General features: G+C 41.9%; 1 protein-coding gene across 7 annotated transcripts in view; it reads left to right on the plus strand.

Annotated features, from left to right (window-relative positions):
* AFF3 (ALF transcription elongation factor 3) overlaps positions 1-18,093 on the plus strand; it is a 229,923-nt gene that overhangs the window by 153,280 nt on the left and 58,550 nt on the right. For all 7 annotated transcript variants that reach the window (XM_081907762.1, XM_081907761.1, XM_081907760.1 and 4 more), the window contains one exon: positions 12,216-12,267. In XM_081907762.1, coding sequence (XP_081763888.1) covers positions 12,216-12,267 — 52 coding nt within the window. The remainder of the gene's footprint in view (positions 1-12,215; positions 12,268-18,093) is intronic.

The raw sequence follows: 18,093 nt of genomic DNA on the forward strand, positions 1-18,093 counted from the left end.
TGATGATGATGTTGATGATTTTAACAAATCAGGGGCTCTCTTTCTACTTCAGACATTACATTTTCCAATTTGGATGCCAGTCAGGTATACCTTATATTTCATAAAGTGAGAACTGAGTAGTATAGTAATTAGAAGTATGAGTACCAATGGACCCAATGGAATTTGTTTGCATGTAAACATGCATAGGATTTGTGCTATTAAATTCCTCTAGGAAGAATTTTAAAAACTAAAGTTATTGATTCAAGATGTGGGAAAACCTATTTCTGGTCAAGGCATTGCTTTTAGTTTCAGAAATGGTGTTTGGCAGGATATGTTACTACATATGAAGTCTGTTGTATAGGACATGATGTTTGGTAAATTGTTTTTTCAACTATTCCAAGTTATTGGTGCATAACGCCAAGGTTGCAGGCTCTGTCCCCATATGGGACAGGGTTCTTTTCAACTCTAAATTTCTCTGATGAAGTTGTGGAATGCCTTCTTTTTAAAAAGGTGCTTCAATGAATAATAAGCTATGAGTCTAGTAGTATTTGAGTTCCAACATTTTGCTATTGCTCAATATGGCATGTCTACTGCTAATTGCTTAAAGCCTCGCCTTCCATTCCATGTTTTATTATGACATTCCTTTTTAAAACATATTTTTTAATTATATGCTTCTTCTACATGGAATGCCCAGTGGACTTTCACCCAAGTTTTTCTATTTTTCTATTTAATTTAAACAAAGTACTTTATTTAAATACTTTACCCCGTGGTTTGTAAGTGGTGTACAATGAGGTTGCAAAAGATTTGAAATCGGATAAAATTAACCATAGAATCGGGGGGGGGATGACTTAAAATGCCTGCTGAAATTTTTAAAAGGCTTCATCAAGTGCTGGAACTTTAACAGGGAGTGGGCTTGTCTACTCTCAGCCAGGAGAATTGGGTCCTCAATACTGAATGCATGGCTCCTGCTGGATATGAATGAGCCATGAGGGACTGCTGACAGTGACGCTCAGAAAGACCTTAGTGATCAGGCAGGGGTATAAGGAATCAGGAAATCCTTGAGGTTTCCTGGACCAGATGTTGGACCAGGCCCAAGGATAGCACCACATAGAACGCAATGCAATAATAAGTCTTGAGATTAGCAGTGCATGAATCACTGTGGTTAGGTTAGCCCTTTCCAAGTACGGCCATAGTTGATAATATACCAGCCAAAAGACACTCCAGCCACTAAGTCTACCTGAGCCTCCAACGATAAAGATGAGTCTGGGAGCACCCCTGAGCTATGAACTTGCTCTTTCAGAGAGAGTTCAATGCCATCTAGAACAGGCAGCTTGGCAAGTCTTCCAGACACAGGAAATTCCAGCCTCCTCCACCTCCCCATTGTTCAAACTCTACTTATTCATCCTCATTTGACACACAGCTTTCCATATTTTATTTTTGAAAGGGTGAGTTGCCTTCCAACCATCATTCAGTGTGTGGAACATGTGCTTACATTATTCTAGAAAAAAAGGAAAGAAAAAGAATGTGTCAATTATTCAATTGCCCCAATCTAGAAAATGAGCTTCCTGTGGGTGCGTTGAGGGATAAGAGCTTACATTTGAACACATATCCACATTCTGATTTTGTTCTGTGAACCGCCCTGAGACTTCCAGGTGGTATATAAATTCATTCAATCAATCAATCAATCAATCAATCAATTAATTCAGGGCTGACAGACTGTGTGTAAATACTGCTGGGTCAAGATGTAAATAGAAGAAGTGCACAGTTTGCATAAATATCATTTCAAAAGAAGGGGGTGACAGACACTCAGAAGGCAAAGGTTTGACCAACAGACCACATACTCAATTCTCTGAAGTGCAAAGATGTATACGTACAAGTTTTATTTTACAGCACTGTGGCCAAGTAGAACTATAGAAAAGTGAATGCCCTGGTAGGTGATCAGAACACATGACATCACTCAAAGCTGTGTCCCACATGAATGCAATGGAAACATTACAAGCAAGGAGAAAGAATTAATGTGCCAAATTGGAGCAGTATTCCAAGGAGGTGGATTCCTGAGGTAGAGAGCAGAATATCCATAATGCACATGGTAGGCATTACAAATGTGGTATTTTTAACATGTAAGGTCAATACATTTTCACTGGAAAACTTTTAAGTTTGTGTGAGCTACTTAATTGTTTTGCTGTGTGTTGGGTGATGAAGTCTATAGGCTTCTTTCTTCGCACTTACCTGAATTTTGTGATGCCGTTTTCCAACCAGTGTTCACAAAAACATATGTACTGTATTAGGGGAAAGTGTGCATAAAAATAACAATAAAACAAGATAGAAAAATGCATTGCATTAGGGGAAATTGCTTGCAAAAAAATGTGTACACAAGTCAGTTGCATATAGATGTGTATAATTAGGAGAAAATCACACCAAAATGCTGAAGAATTTTCATAAGGATTATAAATAAGAAACAAAAGATTGCTGCAGAAATGTGGAAAACTGGCTTTAAGATTGGAAGCTGAGAAAACCAAAATTGGCAGATTCTTCCACCCTTGTGGGTGACCAAGCCCAAAACACTTTCTCGGCTTCCAGAGCCATGAGTAAAGACTCAGGTATGTGCTTGTGCAAACAGGTGGTCAGTTTCCAAAAGGTGGCAGTCCAGGACAGGCAAGGCAAAGCACAAGAGTCCCTTCACTTTAGTGATGAGTTGCTCAGGGGAAAGAACCAAGAGTTGCAGAGGGCAAGGCAAGCCTCTGTTGGCTCCCCTAAACAGCAGGTTTCTCTGATCTGAAGTTAAAGATCCTGACATCATTACATGTGATGTTAACTATAAATCAGGTTCAAGACTATGGCACATAGGGAGGTAAGATGACCTTTTACTATGAACCTCAGTTCCAGGGAAAATCTCACCGAAAGGCTGCTATGAAATCACATAGTAGGAAATTGGTTTTCTTGTAACAAAGTTTTCTCTGTTTCGTCAACTAATAATGTAGAATAAATGCATCATATGGATATTTTTCAGTTGTTAACTTTTACTGATTGCATAATGTATAATCACTCATGTTTTTCAAAGAACCACTTATTTACAGCAGAAAAAATAGCACATATAAAACTCAAAACTAGTGATTTTTTTTACTTTCTTTTATAACTAATTAGGCTGAAGTACAGCACACAACCAATTAAACATAAGAATTTCACAGAATCAATATCTTGTTTTAAATGTCAGCTAATTAGCTTGTTTATTGCAGTCTCTTGATGCAGCAACTATAACATTACCTCTGAAATGCATCATACAGAATTAATTGGTTGTTTAGAAAACTCTCTAAATGAATTTGCTTGAATCAAGAATCTTTAACAGGATGTTCACAATGACCTCAGTGCTTAAACCCTTTCATAGGGGAGGGGTTCAATTAAGATCTGATTAAAGAGCCACAGTTTTAAATCTGACGAATTAATGAATTGATCCTTCAAATTAATCAGTCTTTTTGGCCCTAACACAAACTGAATAAAACTTGAGCTTTAGGTCTTAATCTGAAATACTATTTTTAATGTATGTAATATCCATGGTGTTTTCCAGAGAAAAAGCAAATCCCTTTCTTAAAGGTACTACAGAACCTGCTCTTTTTCATCATTCCAACAGCAAAGCCCCTGATTTATGCTCAGATCATCTCCTGCCCAGACTTTTACATCTCTCTCTCTCATCCCCCATCCTCTTTTGTCTGATCTCTCTTCAAACACAGCTGCTAAAACCATTATATTTTGATTGCATCATGCTTCTTTTAAGATTATTCCACAGACTCTCCTCATCCCTTTCATTCAGCACAAACACCTTGTTCCTGGTCTCAAGAATCTCAACAGATATGCCTCACACTATTTTTCGGCTGTTATCTTTTTCAATTCATCTTTGCCTGGGACCTTTGTTCTTCTGATTTGTTTGACAAGATTTATATACTGCTTAATTGACAAAAAGCCTCTGAGCAGTTTTCCTACGTTATAATCTCTGAGGATGTCCCACATTATTCAGCCAGCCACATCTAATATCAAAAGCTGTCCCCCTAAGCTGTGCCAAATTTCTCAAAGGCCTACAAAATTTCTCTTGACTTCTCTTTTGCCCTGTTCATAAACTCTACAACTTATTCCAGCAAACATATTGTGCCTTTCCCCCTCTCATTTCCTGCTTTAACTCCCTCCCCCAATAATTCTACACCAGCGTTCTCCAACCTGATGCCCTCCAGATGCTTTCTATTACAGCTACTAGCATCCACAACCATTTGCGATGCTGGCAGGGGCTAATGGGAGCTGCAATGAAATAAAACATGAGCATCAAGTTGGGAAAAGTTGCCCTATGCTATAGACTTTTTGGAATAGGAATGGTTCTGTCTCTTATTTTGCTATGAGACGCACTATGGGGTTGAATCCAGACTAACTAATCTGTGTTCAGTTCCCATTGAAATAAATCAGGTGTAAATCACCATGCTGACCTAACCTGTTGAATTCAGCGGGACCTAAGTTCACCAGGAACTTAGTATGGATACAGCCCCATGGATATTCTACAAATGATATGTAGTACTCTATATAACTGTTCAGATCTCTTAATTTTGCTTTGCCATATCCAAGGTAAAAGTGTAAACCCGTGAAAATAGCTGAGGAAGCAAATTATTTTGAGGAAAGAAAGAGAAAGGCTTTGCAATTAACTTGACAGGAAGGGAGATACTGCACTTTCAGCAAGCTGGTAGGCAATTTGTAGAGTGTTAACACCATGGAAATAATATAATGTATCACCACATATTACGCCCTTCATGTTTAAAAATTAAGTAATATTTTCAAAAAGCAGCAGCAGGCTGTTACCAGAAATTGAAGGAGTATAAACTTACCAAAATAGCTGTTAATCACTAGCAACCAGAATGGACTCAATGGAATCGTAGGAAGCAAGATGTGACTAGGTAAACTGAGTAGCTCCCTTGGACACTTTATTGCTTAAACCTGTTTCTTCCTGCTGTGGTAAGTGATTAGTCCTGAAACTTTGGCAGGCTCCTTGACTGATGGGAATGTTTAGGCCAGTGCAGAGAAATAATCTTCTGGTAAGTGACCATCGTTCTTTCATTTTCATACATGCTCTCATTTTTATGTGGCCTCTTTGATCCTAAAGTGGGATTATGTTGTAGATCTCTTTCAAGCTTTGGACAGTAAACCTGTCATATTTAAGAAATTATTTTGCACTATCTACCGCCAAGGATGTAGACAAGTGTTGTGGAACTGTATTATAATTATTTTGTCCTTTTTAGCAACGTTTTGAGAAAGGTTGGGTTCTATTTTGTTTCTTTTTAGAATGTTTCTGCACTGAGGCCTGACTTGGTTTTGGTTGAGAGCCAGTGTGATGTAGTGGTTAAGAGCGGTAGACTCGTAATCTGGTGAACCGGGTTCGCGACTCTGCTCCTCCACATGCAGCTGCTGGGTGACCTTGGGCTAGTCACACTTCTTTGAAGTCTCTCAGCCTCACTCACCTCATAGAGTGTTTGTTGTGGGAGAGGAAGGAAAAGGAGATTGTTAGCCGCTTTGAGACTCCTTCGGGTAGTGATAAAGTGGGATAGATTGAGGGCACAAGGAGAAGGGGACGACAGAGGATGAGATGGTTGGACAGTGTTCTCAAAGCTACCAGCATGAGTTTGACCAAACTGTGGGAGGCAGTGGAAGACAGGAGTGCCTGGCGTGCTCTGGTCCATGGGATCACGAAGAGTCGAACATGACTAAACAACAACAACATCAAATCCAAACTCTTCTTCTTTAAGATCACATGCTGGGTGAGAGCGGTACACAATGAAAACTATTCAGTGGAGATGCAAATTTTGTTGAAAGTTGTTGTTGTTTAATCATTCTCCTCCCACTCCAAACCCCAGCACAGAAATGGAAGTGTTAAATTGCCAGGACTTCTGAACCCTTAGTAAAGATCTAGAGTCCCTGGCAAGCTACTATTTCAAGGAATCTTTATGCTGGGAATTTCCTGGTGGTAAGGCTTTGGGGCCTAAGGAGAACCCTGGACAACTGACCATCCTGTTGTTAATGCGACAAACAATGGCTGCAGAGCAAACCACGGGCCCCCTCTATATGCTGGGCAAGCGGGTGGGATCCATTTCCCAGGCAGAAAGCCTAGGAAACTATCCCCCAGGCTTCCCCATCAGATCTTGGCAGGCAAGGTGAACACAGTCCCACAATAAGGCCCACCAGAGAAGGTGAACAGATTTTTGGAGCAACTCAGAATGCAAGGGTTTCCCCTTCAAAACAACAACAACAAAATTGGCAATGCCCAGAAGGCCAGCCCTTTCACCAGCCATTTATCCTTCCCCTTCTCCCACCTCTTTACCTAAACTTACCAAGTTGTGAGGACAGAAGAAAGCAAAGACAGAAGAAAGGGCTGGTAAAAACCAAGTGCTGTTTCTAAGCTGCTCCTCGTTTTTCAGTGAATATCTCTGAATCAACTTAGAGCCTGTGTTATTACGGCCGAGAAGTCTGGGAAGTGTAGCTGGTAGGTGAGTTGGGATAAATTAAAAACTACACTTTCTAGAATCAGGAATGGGATCCTAAAAGTTGAAGTGGAGAAATCCCTCCCCCCAGTTTTGAAAACCCTGAGGCATTTCAAGACAAGCCAATATTCAGAGGGGAGGAAGTCTAGCTCAACCCATTTCTGAAATCCCAGCTCCATCGCTAATTTCATATTCTGATAATGTGTCTACTCGGTCAGAGCTTGACTACACAGTCTACTCACCACATGAAAAGCAGCTCTGTGCAGCCAACCTCTGCCTGTAGAAAATTCTGAAGGCTCCTGGGGTTGGGGAGGGATAGGTAAATGCACATTAAGTGGAAACCACTGTTGGCCTCTTTTCCTGCTCCCCCTCCCCCACCTCTGCTTCCGCGTAATGGTGGGTCATATTCCCAGTTTCTTTCCAACTCCCAGGAGACAATTAGTTCCAACAGCTTCTTCTTCCTGTGTGCTTGAGTGTGTGTGATTTCTGTCACCTCCAGCTTTCTCTGCCTGTTAGTAGAGTAGTCTCAGAATTCCCAACATGCACAACCTCTCACAAAGTAGGACTTTTCTGACATAGAGAGTGTAACATGTAGGCAGGCTCTTATTCAGCCTTGCATTTCAAAACGCAGTCAATACATTGGATATAATCAACATGACAGGAATGTAACAGTTCATTTACCAACCCTTAATGGCTTGGAAAGGAAAAGCAGAACTGTGAAGATGGATTCTACCCAGGTGGAAAATTGCAGCTATTTATTTCTCTTTACTGAGATTGCTAATTTTGTTACAGTGGATTGCAGCTTAGTTTTTCAACAATTTTGCTTTTATGTTTGGTAATTAAATCTTGCATTGCTATATTTACTTTACAGCAATGTCAATGCAGTGGGCTATACCATGTCTGTACTATTTTAATTAGCATTTGCAGTATTCATTTGTGGTTTTTAGTATTGGAATTTAGGAATACAAATATGTGCTTTAACTTACTATTCTGTACTATTTTATGTGCCATCATTTTATGTACTAATAAGAAACTCAGTTCTCCAGTCCTTGCATAACCAAAGTAGAACCATCCAGAAACTCAAGTTGAGAGGTATAAATAAGGGAGCAATCCAGAGCACAAGAAGCTGTTGTAAAGCTAGCCAGGGTAAATTAAACCATCATAAAGTTACACCAGATTCACATTCCATTCAGCAGCAGGGCTACTGCTGCTTCTCAGCAGAGGGAAAACAAGCCTTTAAAATATTGTTCTATGCCAGGTAGCACAATCCAGTTAAACTGGTTTAGGATCCATTCCAGCCTAAGTCCCACTGCATCCTAAGATGCTCATCTCACTGGATCTTGCCACAGAATTGCCCCCTAAGGCTTCCAGGGGTAAACAAACAAACTGGAGGTGTGGAATGGAGCCACTAACTGGATTCCTGAACACACGCCCTCACACTGCAACACTCTGTTGCAGGTCACCCATTAATGACAAACTCTTTCTTCGTCTGCCTTTCTTACGTATCCAAAACAGCAAGAGGAGAGACACCAGCATATTTGAAGGACCCTTGGTGAAAGAGCAAAACAAGCAACCAAACTCAGCTGCAATCCACACTGAAATCCTTTTTATTTGTGGCCCATCACTGTACTAGTGTTATTGGCAAATGCTGTTGCCATTCATGAGGCATAATGTGGAATGCAGAATTGTATCTCCCTTTTTAAATAATGCCATCCTATGGGAAACACTGGCCTGCGAGTGCTTCAACTGGAAAACAGCCTTTACTAAAGGTGCTGCGGACTGTGAGGAAGTACAAACTCAGGACGGAAAGGAGAAATGAGCTAAGAGGAAGGCACGTTTGGCAAACCACTCACCATGATCAACACATGCCCGGAATCATATGTCCCCACTGTAGAAGGACGTGTGGATTCAGAATTGGCCTCCACAGTCACTTACGGACTCACTGTTAAGACCGTGTTCATGGAAGACAATCTTACTCGGCTAGGAGTGATCGACAAAGAAAGAAGAAAGAAGAATATTGCTAATAATGCCATGCCGCTGCAAAGTGTTATAAAAAAAAGTGGGAGGGTCTTAATTCACATGGGAAGTAGGAGGATTTTAAAAAATACAGTGCTACCTTGGGTTAAGAACTTAATTCATTCTGGAGGTCCATTCTTAACCTGAAACTGTTCTTAACATGAGGTACCACTTTAGCTAATGGGGCCTCCCGCTGCCGCTGCCCCGCCGCATGATTTCTGTTCTCATCCTGAAGCAAAGATCTTAACCCGAAGTACTATTTCTGGGTTAGCGGAGTCTGTAACCTGAAGTGTCTGTAACCTGAAGCATCTGTAACCCGAGGTACCACTGTATAACAAAAAGTCATGAGCACCTGTATACAGTCAGTGAACCCAGGATGATGAGCTACTGATGCAGTTGGTGGAATGGAATGGAGTATCCTGTAGAATGGCATGGCTGGAAGAACTGAATAGGAATACTCCATGTCAGCATTTGCTGCAGGCCCCACTTGTACTCTAATGCACAATAGAAGGTTTCTAGAGACATCCTAGTGGGCTCCACTGAAATATTTGCAAATTGCGTTTTGGTTTTCTTAATCGTTCACCTTCCTATGCAGGGGCAGAAGAACGGGGTGGGTGGGTGCAGTCCACCCTGGGTGTCACCGCTGAGGGGAGTGACATTTGGTGCACCACCCGCCCATGACTCCCAAGCCTACCCCGAGCCGTCGGGGGAAAGGGCGGAGCTGCGCCAACTTGACGGCGGCCTTCCCCCTTCGTTTTGACAGCTCAGGGGAGGCTTGGGGGTCGCAGGTGGGCGGTGTGCCATTGCCCCCGCTCCTGGGCTGCTTCCTGGGGGGGGAGCCTCCTCCAAGCTGTCAAAAGGAAGAGGGAAGGGAGGAAGGCATGCTGGCAAAGCAGCACAGCTCCCTCCCCCCCCCCCCGCCCAGGAAACAGCCTGCCATGGGCGGCTCGTTCCACCTCCCATGGGCCGCTTGCTCCGCCCCCTGGGATGCTCACGGCTGGTGGCGCCCCACCGGGACACTCATCCCGCCCCCTGGGATGCTCCCCCCAACCCAGGTGCACAGCATGGGTTCCAGAGCAGCTAGCTCCGCCTCTGTTCCTATGTTAGCAACAATCTTCTGTGTTTTTTTCTGTTTCCTTCTAAACAAATAAGTGTTGTGGTTTTCAAAAACACAGCAGCAAAATTGTACATTAGATTTTTAGCACGTGGAACTGTTTCAGTGATAGAGTTGCCACAACAGCTTGTTTAAAATGGCAGCTTCGTTGATACTGTGTTAGCAGATTGTCCTAAATGAAATTCATGCTTTGGATGTAGATATGCATTAGGCAAGGTTAACCATCTGTTATGTGATGGGAAGAGGATAAGAGCAGTAAATTTCACTTCATTAACACTGATTGAAACATGTGTCCACCCATTATTCATGAAGCATTTATGTTTTGATAGTTAGATATCTTTTATCTGTGTGTTTCAATAGATTAATCTTAGCACATATTTTTCAGAGGTATGCCTTTTCTTGGAGTTTGCAGTAGATGGTTCATTTTGCACAAATAAAAAAACCAGACTCTGCATGTTTTCCAGTCAATATTTATTGATGTTAGCTGATTTGACTGACAGTCAGAATGCATGCAAATTCTCTCAAAGAATAATGGGATCCCAACTAATGGGATATTCCTTTGAACTGATTTATTATTATTATTATTAAAGAAACACATGACCCAGTTTGCCACCTGTTTGTGATTCTAGGAGAATTACAAATATTATCACTTACCCTCTGTTTTCTATTTTCAATTCATGCCAAGCAGCTTCATAGGAATTCTGGTACTTGTCTGCTGCTTCAAGTTTAATAGATTTTATTTCACCTTTCAAATAAAAATATACCAGATCAGGGTCAAGCATTCTTAAGAAGCCTGGGATAACAAAAAGGCCTTTGTCTGGCACTGAGAATATGACAGTGCAGATGCCAGGTACGCTTTCCTGAGGAGAACATTCCAGAAACATGATTCTGTCACTCAGAAGGCTCTCTACCCAGTCATCAAGCCAATACCTCAAGCAGTTAACTTTGGTTAAGCACCAAGAGGAGATACACTTCAAAATACTTGGGATCACAGGAAGCACATGACTACTGTGTAGTTAGACACTTTGAGGACCCCTGATGCTGTGTGAAGTGTTAATTGCCTCCAAGTTGGATTGTGACAGAGTCACACTTCTGGACTTAAGAGATAAATGATAGCAGTGACCAAAAAAATTGACTTCATGCAGAGTTGTCAAGCATTGTACTTTTTTCTTGTCTGTTATGTGAATTTCTACTAAGTAGAAATTATATTTCCTAGCCACTACTTTGCATACCATTTGGGGTAAATTTGCAGTGTTGAGGTCTGATTGCTATTCAAGTGTAACAGCATTTCCCCTCCCCTCAGTGGAAGCAAGTCTCATTGATGAATCTTTAGCATGCACCGAACTTTTTCTGGTTGCTTCTGGTGTCCACAGGATAGCACTCTGTCGTGATCCTAGTGGGGATAGGGCCTGTGTAGAAAGCAGAGTGACAAAGGCCTGGAAAGAAGGGAATAATATGTCCAGCACAGTGTTAGAAACTGAGATATGAAAACTTAGGTGCTAAATGGCACCTCAAACTTAAGTTATGGGCGCCACAACGGAATGTCTAGGCGCGCTTTTTTATAACAAGAATACAAAGCTGAAAATGAATGAACTGCAGCTAAAATCTTACGCTTGTTTTAATCTGAAATCTTAAGTGCAGTACTGCTCCCAGAGCTCCGAAAAATTCTCGTATTAATGAAATTACCTGTCACAAAATGCGCCTAGAACAATGGGACTTTCAAATGCTGGTCCAGCAGCCTCAGAAGTAGGATCGCAGCTCTCCCAAATGACAACATAGTTTGTTGCCTTTCAATGATGCTCTGGGGGGAAAGTTTCACTTTTCATCCAGACAGTACAGCTGCTGAAATGGGAATGGGAGGAACTTCACCTACACAACCCTTTACACACCTGTCTCCAGTCTCAAAACAGGGGTTGTAGGAGGAGCCACTAGAGCAGCTTGTGTGTGTTGAGTGGGCTCTCTGCATATTGTGGAGGAGCGCTTCAGGTTTCTGCTTTGTTCTTGTTTCTATACTGGCTTTTGATGATTTATACATTAGAAAATGTGAAAAACCCTTCCCTCACAGATTCCTGAGCCAGTCAGGAGAAGCACTGCATGAACCAATAGCCTGGCTCCTGCGTGAGACAACCAGCTGTTTCCTTGGGCAACTCATGCGATCAGTTCCCCCACACCCCATGCTATTTTGCCTGATATGCTAGCCCTGCCAGGTAGCAGGCCTCATACTCCCGCCTCTTCCTCTGCTTCCCTCCAATATTGATCCTTCCCTCTAGTATACTTGGCGGTGGCACCCATCGCGTTTCTGTTCCCAGAAAGACCTGCCTCCCTTTGTACAGGAAAGCTGAGTGAACACATGGTTGGTTGGTTGGTTGGTTGGTTGGTTGTTGTTATTGACCAGGCCTTGGCCTGGTGAAACCAAGATCTGGGTGCCCTCCACCACCCACGCGGTGTCATCCTTGAAGCCAGATCCATGTGTGCATTTGGTCCGATTCACCAACGTTCTTCTTACATCATAGTGCCACATAATTAAGAGGCTTTTATTATCTAAACTACTTTTTATTGGACTTAAATGTAGGTCATTTGTTGTTTTCTCTTTCCAGGATGTTAGAAGATGACCTCAAGTTGAGCAGTGATGAAGAGGAGAACGACCAGGTAACAAAACTAAAGGTTTTTATTAATATAAAAATTGCATGATCTAATGATAGAGGTATGCTGACAGTGTCATAACTCATTTAAATATTTCATAAGAAGCATTTCATACAAAGCTGAGGATCAAGTTAATAATGTGTATAGAGTTATAGCTCTTGGATGGTATCCAGTGGTGGCACAACTAGAAGGCAGCTGATCTTTCCCTTCTCCCCTGGGAGTCAGGGCAGTCCTCTGCGCAGTGATGGCTGTGTCATATAGGGCTGAAGTAAAATGGGGGAATTGTCCTAAATCTAGTGAGGAGGTTTTGCTCCAGCCATGGCTGTACTGGCTGCAGTGGATGGGAGTTGTCATCCAAAACAAGTGGAGGGCAACCAGTTGTTAAAGTGCTAAAGAGGAAATGATATTTCCTCATAGCCTCTGCCTCTCTTTCTTTCTAGAAATAAAAGCACTGTAGGATGTCCCATGGGAACAAGCCCAGACAATAACATGGGATTTTCCAATGAAAGTGTATGGCTACAAGAGCAGAGATTGTGTGGTAGCATGGAAATGCTCTCAATGTGTTACGTTAAATAAATAAGCTTAAGAGTTAGAGAAGAAGCTATGAAGGAGGAGGAAGAGGAGAACAAAGTTGAGCTGATCATTAATTAGCCACACACGTTAGATAGATCCTTAATTTTAATTACCTAAATGTATTTTCCTCCTTTGCTCCTCATCATTTATCCAGTTAAAATCATAGTTAAAATTTTATAGGCAGTGATCAGAAGAGCTAATGTGGGGATAGAAATTTTTCCTGCTTGCCTATTTAATTCCACCAACTTTGGAGAAGAACTTGCCTTTTTGATCCCCAATCAATATCTGAAGAGCTCACAATTAGCAGACCGCTTGGTAGTTAACATAAATTAAAACGACCCAATTCCCTTTGATTTATAATACATAGAGCAATAATTCTGCCATCATCCTTTCAGAAAAAGTCTGAAGCTTTGTGTCATGGAGATGTTAAAATCATACTTAAGATTGTTCAGTTGTCATGATTATTGCCTCTTGGTTCCCCTGAAGTGTGGAATGACACATGAAATATCCATATTTAGATTCTCTGTTCTTCAGTATAGAGGTCACTGGGCCGTTTAAATCAGTCTTGGGTGTATTATATTAAGCAGTGATTGCTATTATGCAAATATCCCTCCTTCCTTTCCTTCCTCCTTTCTACTTTGCTTCCTATCATTTTAGGATAGAACATTTTATAGAAGAAAGTAGAACTCTATAGGGAAGAAGTAAGCCACTGAAGCCAGTTGTGGAATTCATGTCAATCAGTGTTAAAAGAATTTGACTGACTAGTTTACATATGTGGAAAAATAATCTAACTTATTTTTACAACCTCAGGCTTGTAGGCAGTTTCCCCACCCTTCTGCAGGATCAGGTTGGTTGCCACTGAGGTTTTGTGGCTGTGAAAATTTATTGCCCACAGAGCCAATCCATCTGCATTCAGCAGCTTAGTCTGAATAAATAGAGCCATTGTGCTTGTCTGGAATATGTAACCAAAGTTCATCCAGTCTGTTTGCCTCTCACATCTCCTGAGGTTCATAAACGGCAACACCCTGGTATGTACTCTTGGCCTCTGCCAAAGAAATTGTGAAATTGTATAAATAGAAGCTAAAGAAGCAACCAAAATCCATCTTTAGAGACATGGCTTCAAAATGGAACTCTGGCTGTGAGTGAAAGAAAAAGAACTTTGTTGTAGTACTTTTCAAGTAGTAGCACTCACACACACACACACTTAGTAAGTATGTGCTAAAATATTATGATGAATTCAGATTACTTGAACAATCATACCAGGTAGGACAATACCTAGCATTTTCGCTCCAAGACTAAATAGCAGCTTCAGTGGGGCAGTGTTTTGTGGGAGCTGGGAATACAGTTAACCCCCACTTCCCCATATGTCAGCCCATCTTCCAATCCTGTTCATGCACACACATGACTGCTACTTAAAAGTTTTTAAACTTGTGTATCATCATCAAATGACATGTTTAACATAAGCAATACCATTAACTTGTTTTAATAAAATATAGTCAACCTTTCAGGGGACCTTAAAGTTACTCTGCCACCTAAACCTTAGCCTTCCCTAAGGGCACGCTGATATAACTCCCAAGCTAAAATACTTTAAATCTCAGCATTCCAAGCCCAGATTAGCTATGACAGTTTTCATTAATAGTGTCTTAGTAGTAATGCATCTAAAATTGGCTAACAAGATTTTAATAGAAGATGGTTTAATGATTACGTTTATTGATTTCAGCAGCCATTGCCCTTTACAGCAGATGCTCATTATTTTTAAAAAGCCGCCTTCTATGTATTTCTGTATGTCTGTGCCTGAAAGAAATGGTGCAGAGACCAGCTCTGTGGTACTGTGTGTACAACACAAAGAGACTTGATTTGAATGTGCTTAATAGAGATAAGGTCAAGTGTATATTCCACAGCGATGCGCTGAGAGTTCTATGCTTGTCATAAATTATGTAAAGTAAGCACTTGGATGGCATTAGAAAGGGAAGGGAATGTGGGCAGGAGCAGAGAGGGTTCGCCAGGAAGGGTTGCTGTTGCACAAGCTCGTTCATCTCTGTGAGCTCAGTGAATTTAGCATTGCTTGTGCAATTACCTTGTTTGGTAGGTGACACCCAAAGGCACTCCTGACAGTAAGAGCTGTTTGACAGTGGAATTTGCTGCCAAGGAGTGTGGTGGAGTCTCCTTCTTGGGAGGTCTTTAAGCAGAGGCTTGACAACCATATGTCAGGAGTGCTCTGATGGTGTTTCCTGCTTGGCAGGGGGTTGGACTCGATGGCCCTTGTGGTCTCTTCCAACTCTATGATTCTATGATTCTATGAAGGTGGAAGCACAGAAATGGTTATGCAGAACATAAGGTGACCTGCTTCCCTGATGATTCTATAGTCTGCACTGAACCTCCTTCTTTCAACATGTCCTCCTTTCCATTAGCAGACACCACCTGAGGACATATTCAGTCCAAAGTATGGGATAGTGCTGCTTCAATGCACAAAACTAAATGTGCCTCCCCCATCTCAAGTTTTAGGCAAGCTATCAAAACTGTGTCTGTCTGTCTGTCTGTCTGTCTATCATCTACCTATTTTTTCCCCTCTTGCTAGCCACTGCCTTGCAAAACGCTATATAAATATGGTGTGCAGTCCCTAAGGTGGTTGGATGGCGTCTTGTACACCTCCTTCTGGCAACTCCTGCAGCCAAGCTGGTGCCAAATGTATTGTTTCACTTCCCTTTGGACCACATCAGTGAGGCTGAGCAGGGGGCCTTATTGTCTTGGCAGCCCAGGACTTCCATACACACTGCCCAGGCTTGTGCCTCGGGGAGGTCACTTTGGTGCTGCTAACACAGCAAAAACAATGGAGGAGGCAGCAGTTACAAATTACTGGTGTCTGCAGCCACAGCAGGCCCTGTGATTCCCCAGTGGTTTGACTTCACCCCCCCCCCAAGGCACACTCCATTGTCTCTCGAGACACACCACCACAACAACAACAAACATCATCATCAACAACAACAACATATATTATTGAAGAATAAAATATATGCAATAATAAAAAGGAATATCATCATTTTTATAATGAACTAAGTTGATCATACATACACTTCAAACACCAATGACACCTTCTCCTCCCATTTATCATTTTTCCATTCAGGCCCATCTTTTCTTAAACTTACTCTCCCCTCCCCCTTTTTTTAAATGCCTAGCTTTTGAAACACTTGTCTTCCACATTCACTGACTAAGCAGAGGCTGTTTCATTCTGCCCTTGCTTTGATTGTATGTCAATCGTTTATATCATAAGCCACTTTGTAAGCCAGATTCTGTAATATGGAACGTACTGGAGAAATGCTCATTAAGTCCATTACCATAATTGTGGCCAGGTTACAGCAGTAGTGTAGCCTGTTTACTACCCATCAAGTACAAGAAATAGGTTGCATTGATTGTTCTTCCCAACAATGAATTATCCAAGCCTATAATTAGGGTCCAGTCTATTTTCTCCTCTACATCAATAACTGGTGGACACCTCTCCCATCACATAGTTCTTCTTTATTGTTAAAAAGGAGTTAGTAAAGTTGTTAAATGGTAACATAGGTTTAAATGCCTGCAGATTCAAAGCTGAATGCAGCATATAGTATCTGGCCTCAGTATTAGCATTTTTTTCAAATTTCTCTGACCATTGTAAGGCACAGGTCATCTCTTCCTCAGCTTCCTTTCAGCTTGTTCGATGCATTGCTGTACTCTAATTACATTGAAGTTGCTCACTTTTCACTCCCAATTACAATGGAGGCATTCAGTTTCCCCTTTGATTTCCTTTCACCAACAGATTGCAACTCACGGCAGTTTGGGGTTAGTTTGTTTTACCGACACTGAAACCTAAATATTTGCTGATTATTTCCCCAACCTCTGACTTGTTGCAATAAAAGCTGGAGATAGAAGATGCAATCTGAAGAGAATGAGAACCACAAAATTATTACTGCTGTTAGAATACTTGTGTTGTCTCATGGACTTGAAGTACAGCTGGAACTTTTCCAGAGTGATTAATAGGCTGAGGGGAAATCAATCGACCTAGCGCTGAATGAATCTATATCCACTAATGGAGGGCTGGGGGAAGAGATGGACAAAATCTTGTATCTTACAATTTATGGCAACTGAGGTATCAAAGCTGAGCAATTCACCTGAAATTCTTCGCTCTGTATTCCCGACCATCAATGGCCCCCCCTCCCCCTCTCCTGCTTCTATCACAGCAGTATTGTTAAAATCCACTTGAGCAGAATCTCAACCCTTCTTTGTGTACAGTAGCAAGTTTCCTGAAATAACTGTATTGATTTCAAATAAAGATAAGGAGCTATAAACACAGCTTCAAGGGAACAGTTTTAGGTCAAATACCTGGGCTCAACATTCCTTATTTGCAACACACACACACACACACACACACATACACGGTGTTCCCTGAATTTCTGGTTCTTATCTGTGAGCATTGTTGCTTATGTAGCTAAAAAAGCATCACCTGCCACAACAGGGGAGACAGGAGAAGACCCCAAGGTTTGCAAGAGTGCAAAAAGCCCGGGGGTGGGTGGATAGGAACTAAGCCAGAATGATAAACCAATGGGGACTTAATGTGCTTAGTGGCCCTGGAATGCTGTGCTGACTGACTCTGCGGGTGGCGGAAACAGAAAACCAGGTGCAAAGGGAAATGGGATGGAATATAATGAAGGAGCAAATGGCAGACTAAATGAAACAGTCAAACAGGAGTACGCCATGTTGTTGCAGATCCCGTTTGCTAGAATATACAGTGGTACCTCGGGTTAAGTACTGAATTCGTTCCGGAGGTCCGTTCTTAACCTGAAACTGTTCTTAACCTGAAGCACTACTTTAGCTAATGGGGCCTCCTGCTGCTGCCGCGCCGCCGGAGCACGATTTCTGTTCTCATGCTGAAGCAAAGTTCTTAACCTGAGGTACTATTTCTGGGTTAGCGGAGTCTGTAACCTGAAGCGTATGTAACCTGAGGTACCACTGTAATGTGTGCAAGGGTGCCATTGCTGTTCTGGTTTTTGGACAACACAGTGTTGCCCTTTGTTTTTAATAGTCACGAAGGAGATATAGATTGTGCTGTGGTAGCTACAGCAGCAACGAATACTTAGCAAATTGGAACTTGGGAAGTGACCTTATACATCCAGCTCAGTAGTGTCTGTATGCTGACTAGCGGCAGCTTTCTGGGGTTCCAGCCCTCCCCAGAAATGCTGGGACCTTCTCCATGCAAACCTGGTGCTCTACCACTGAGCTATAGCC

The sequence above is a fragment of the Podarcis melisellensis genome (genome assembly GCF_964234715.1).
Source record: "Podarcis melisellensis genome assembly, chromosome: 4".
In the NCBI taxonomy this organism is placed as follows: Eukaryota; Metazoa; Chordata; class Lepidosauria; order Squamata; family Lacertidae; genus Podarcis; species Podarcis melisellensis.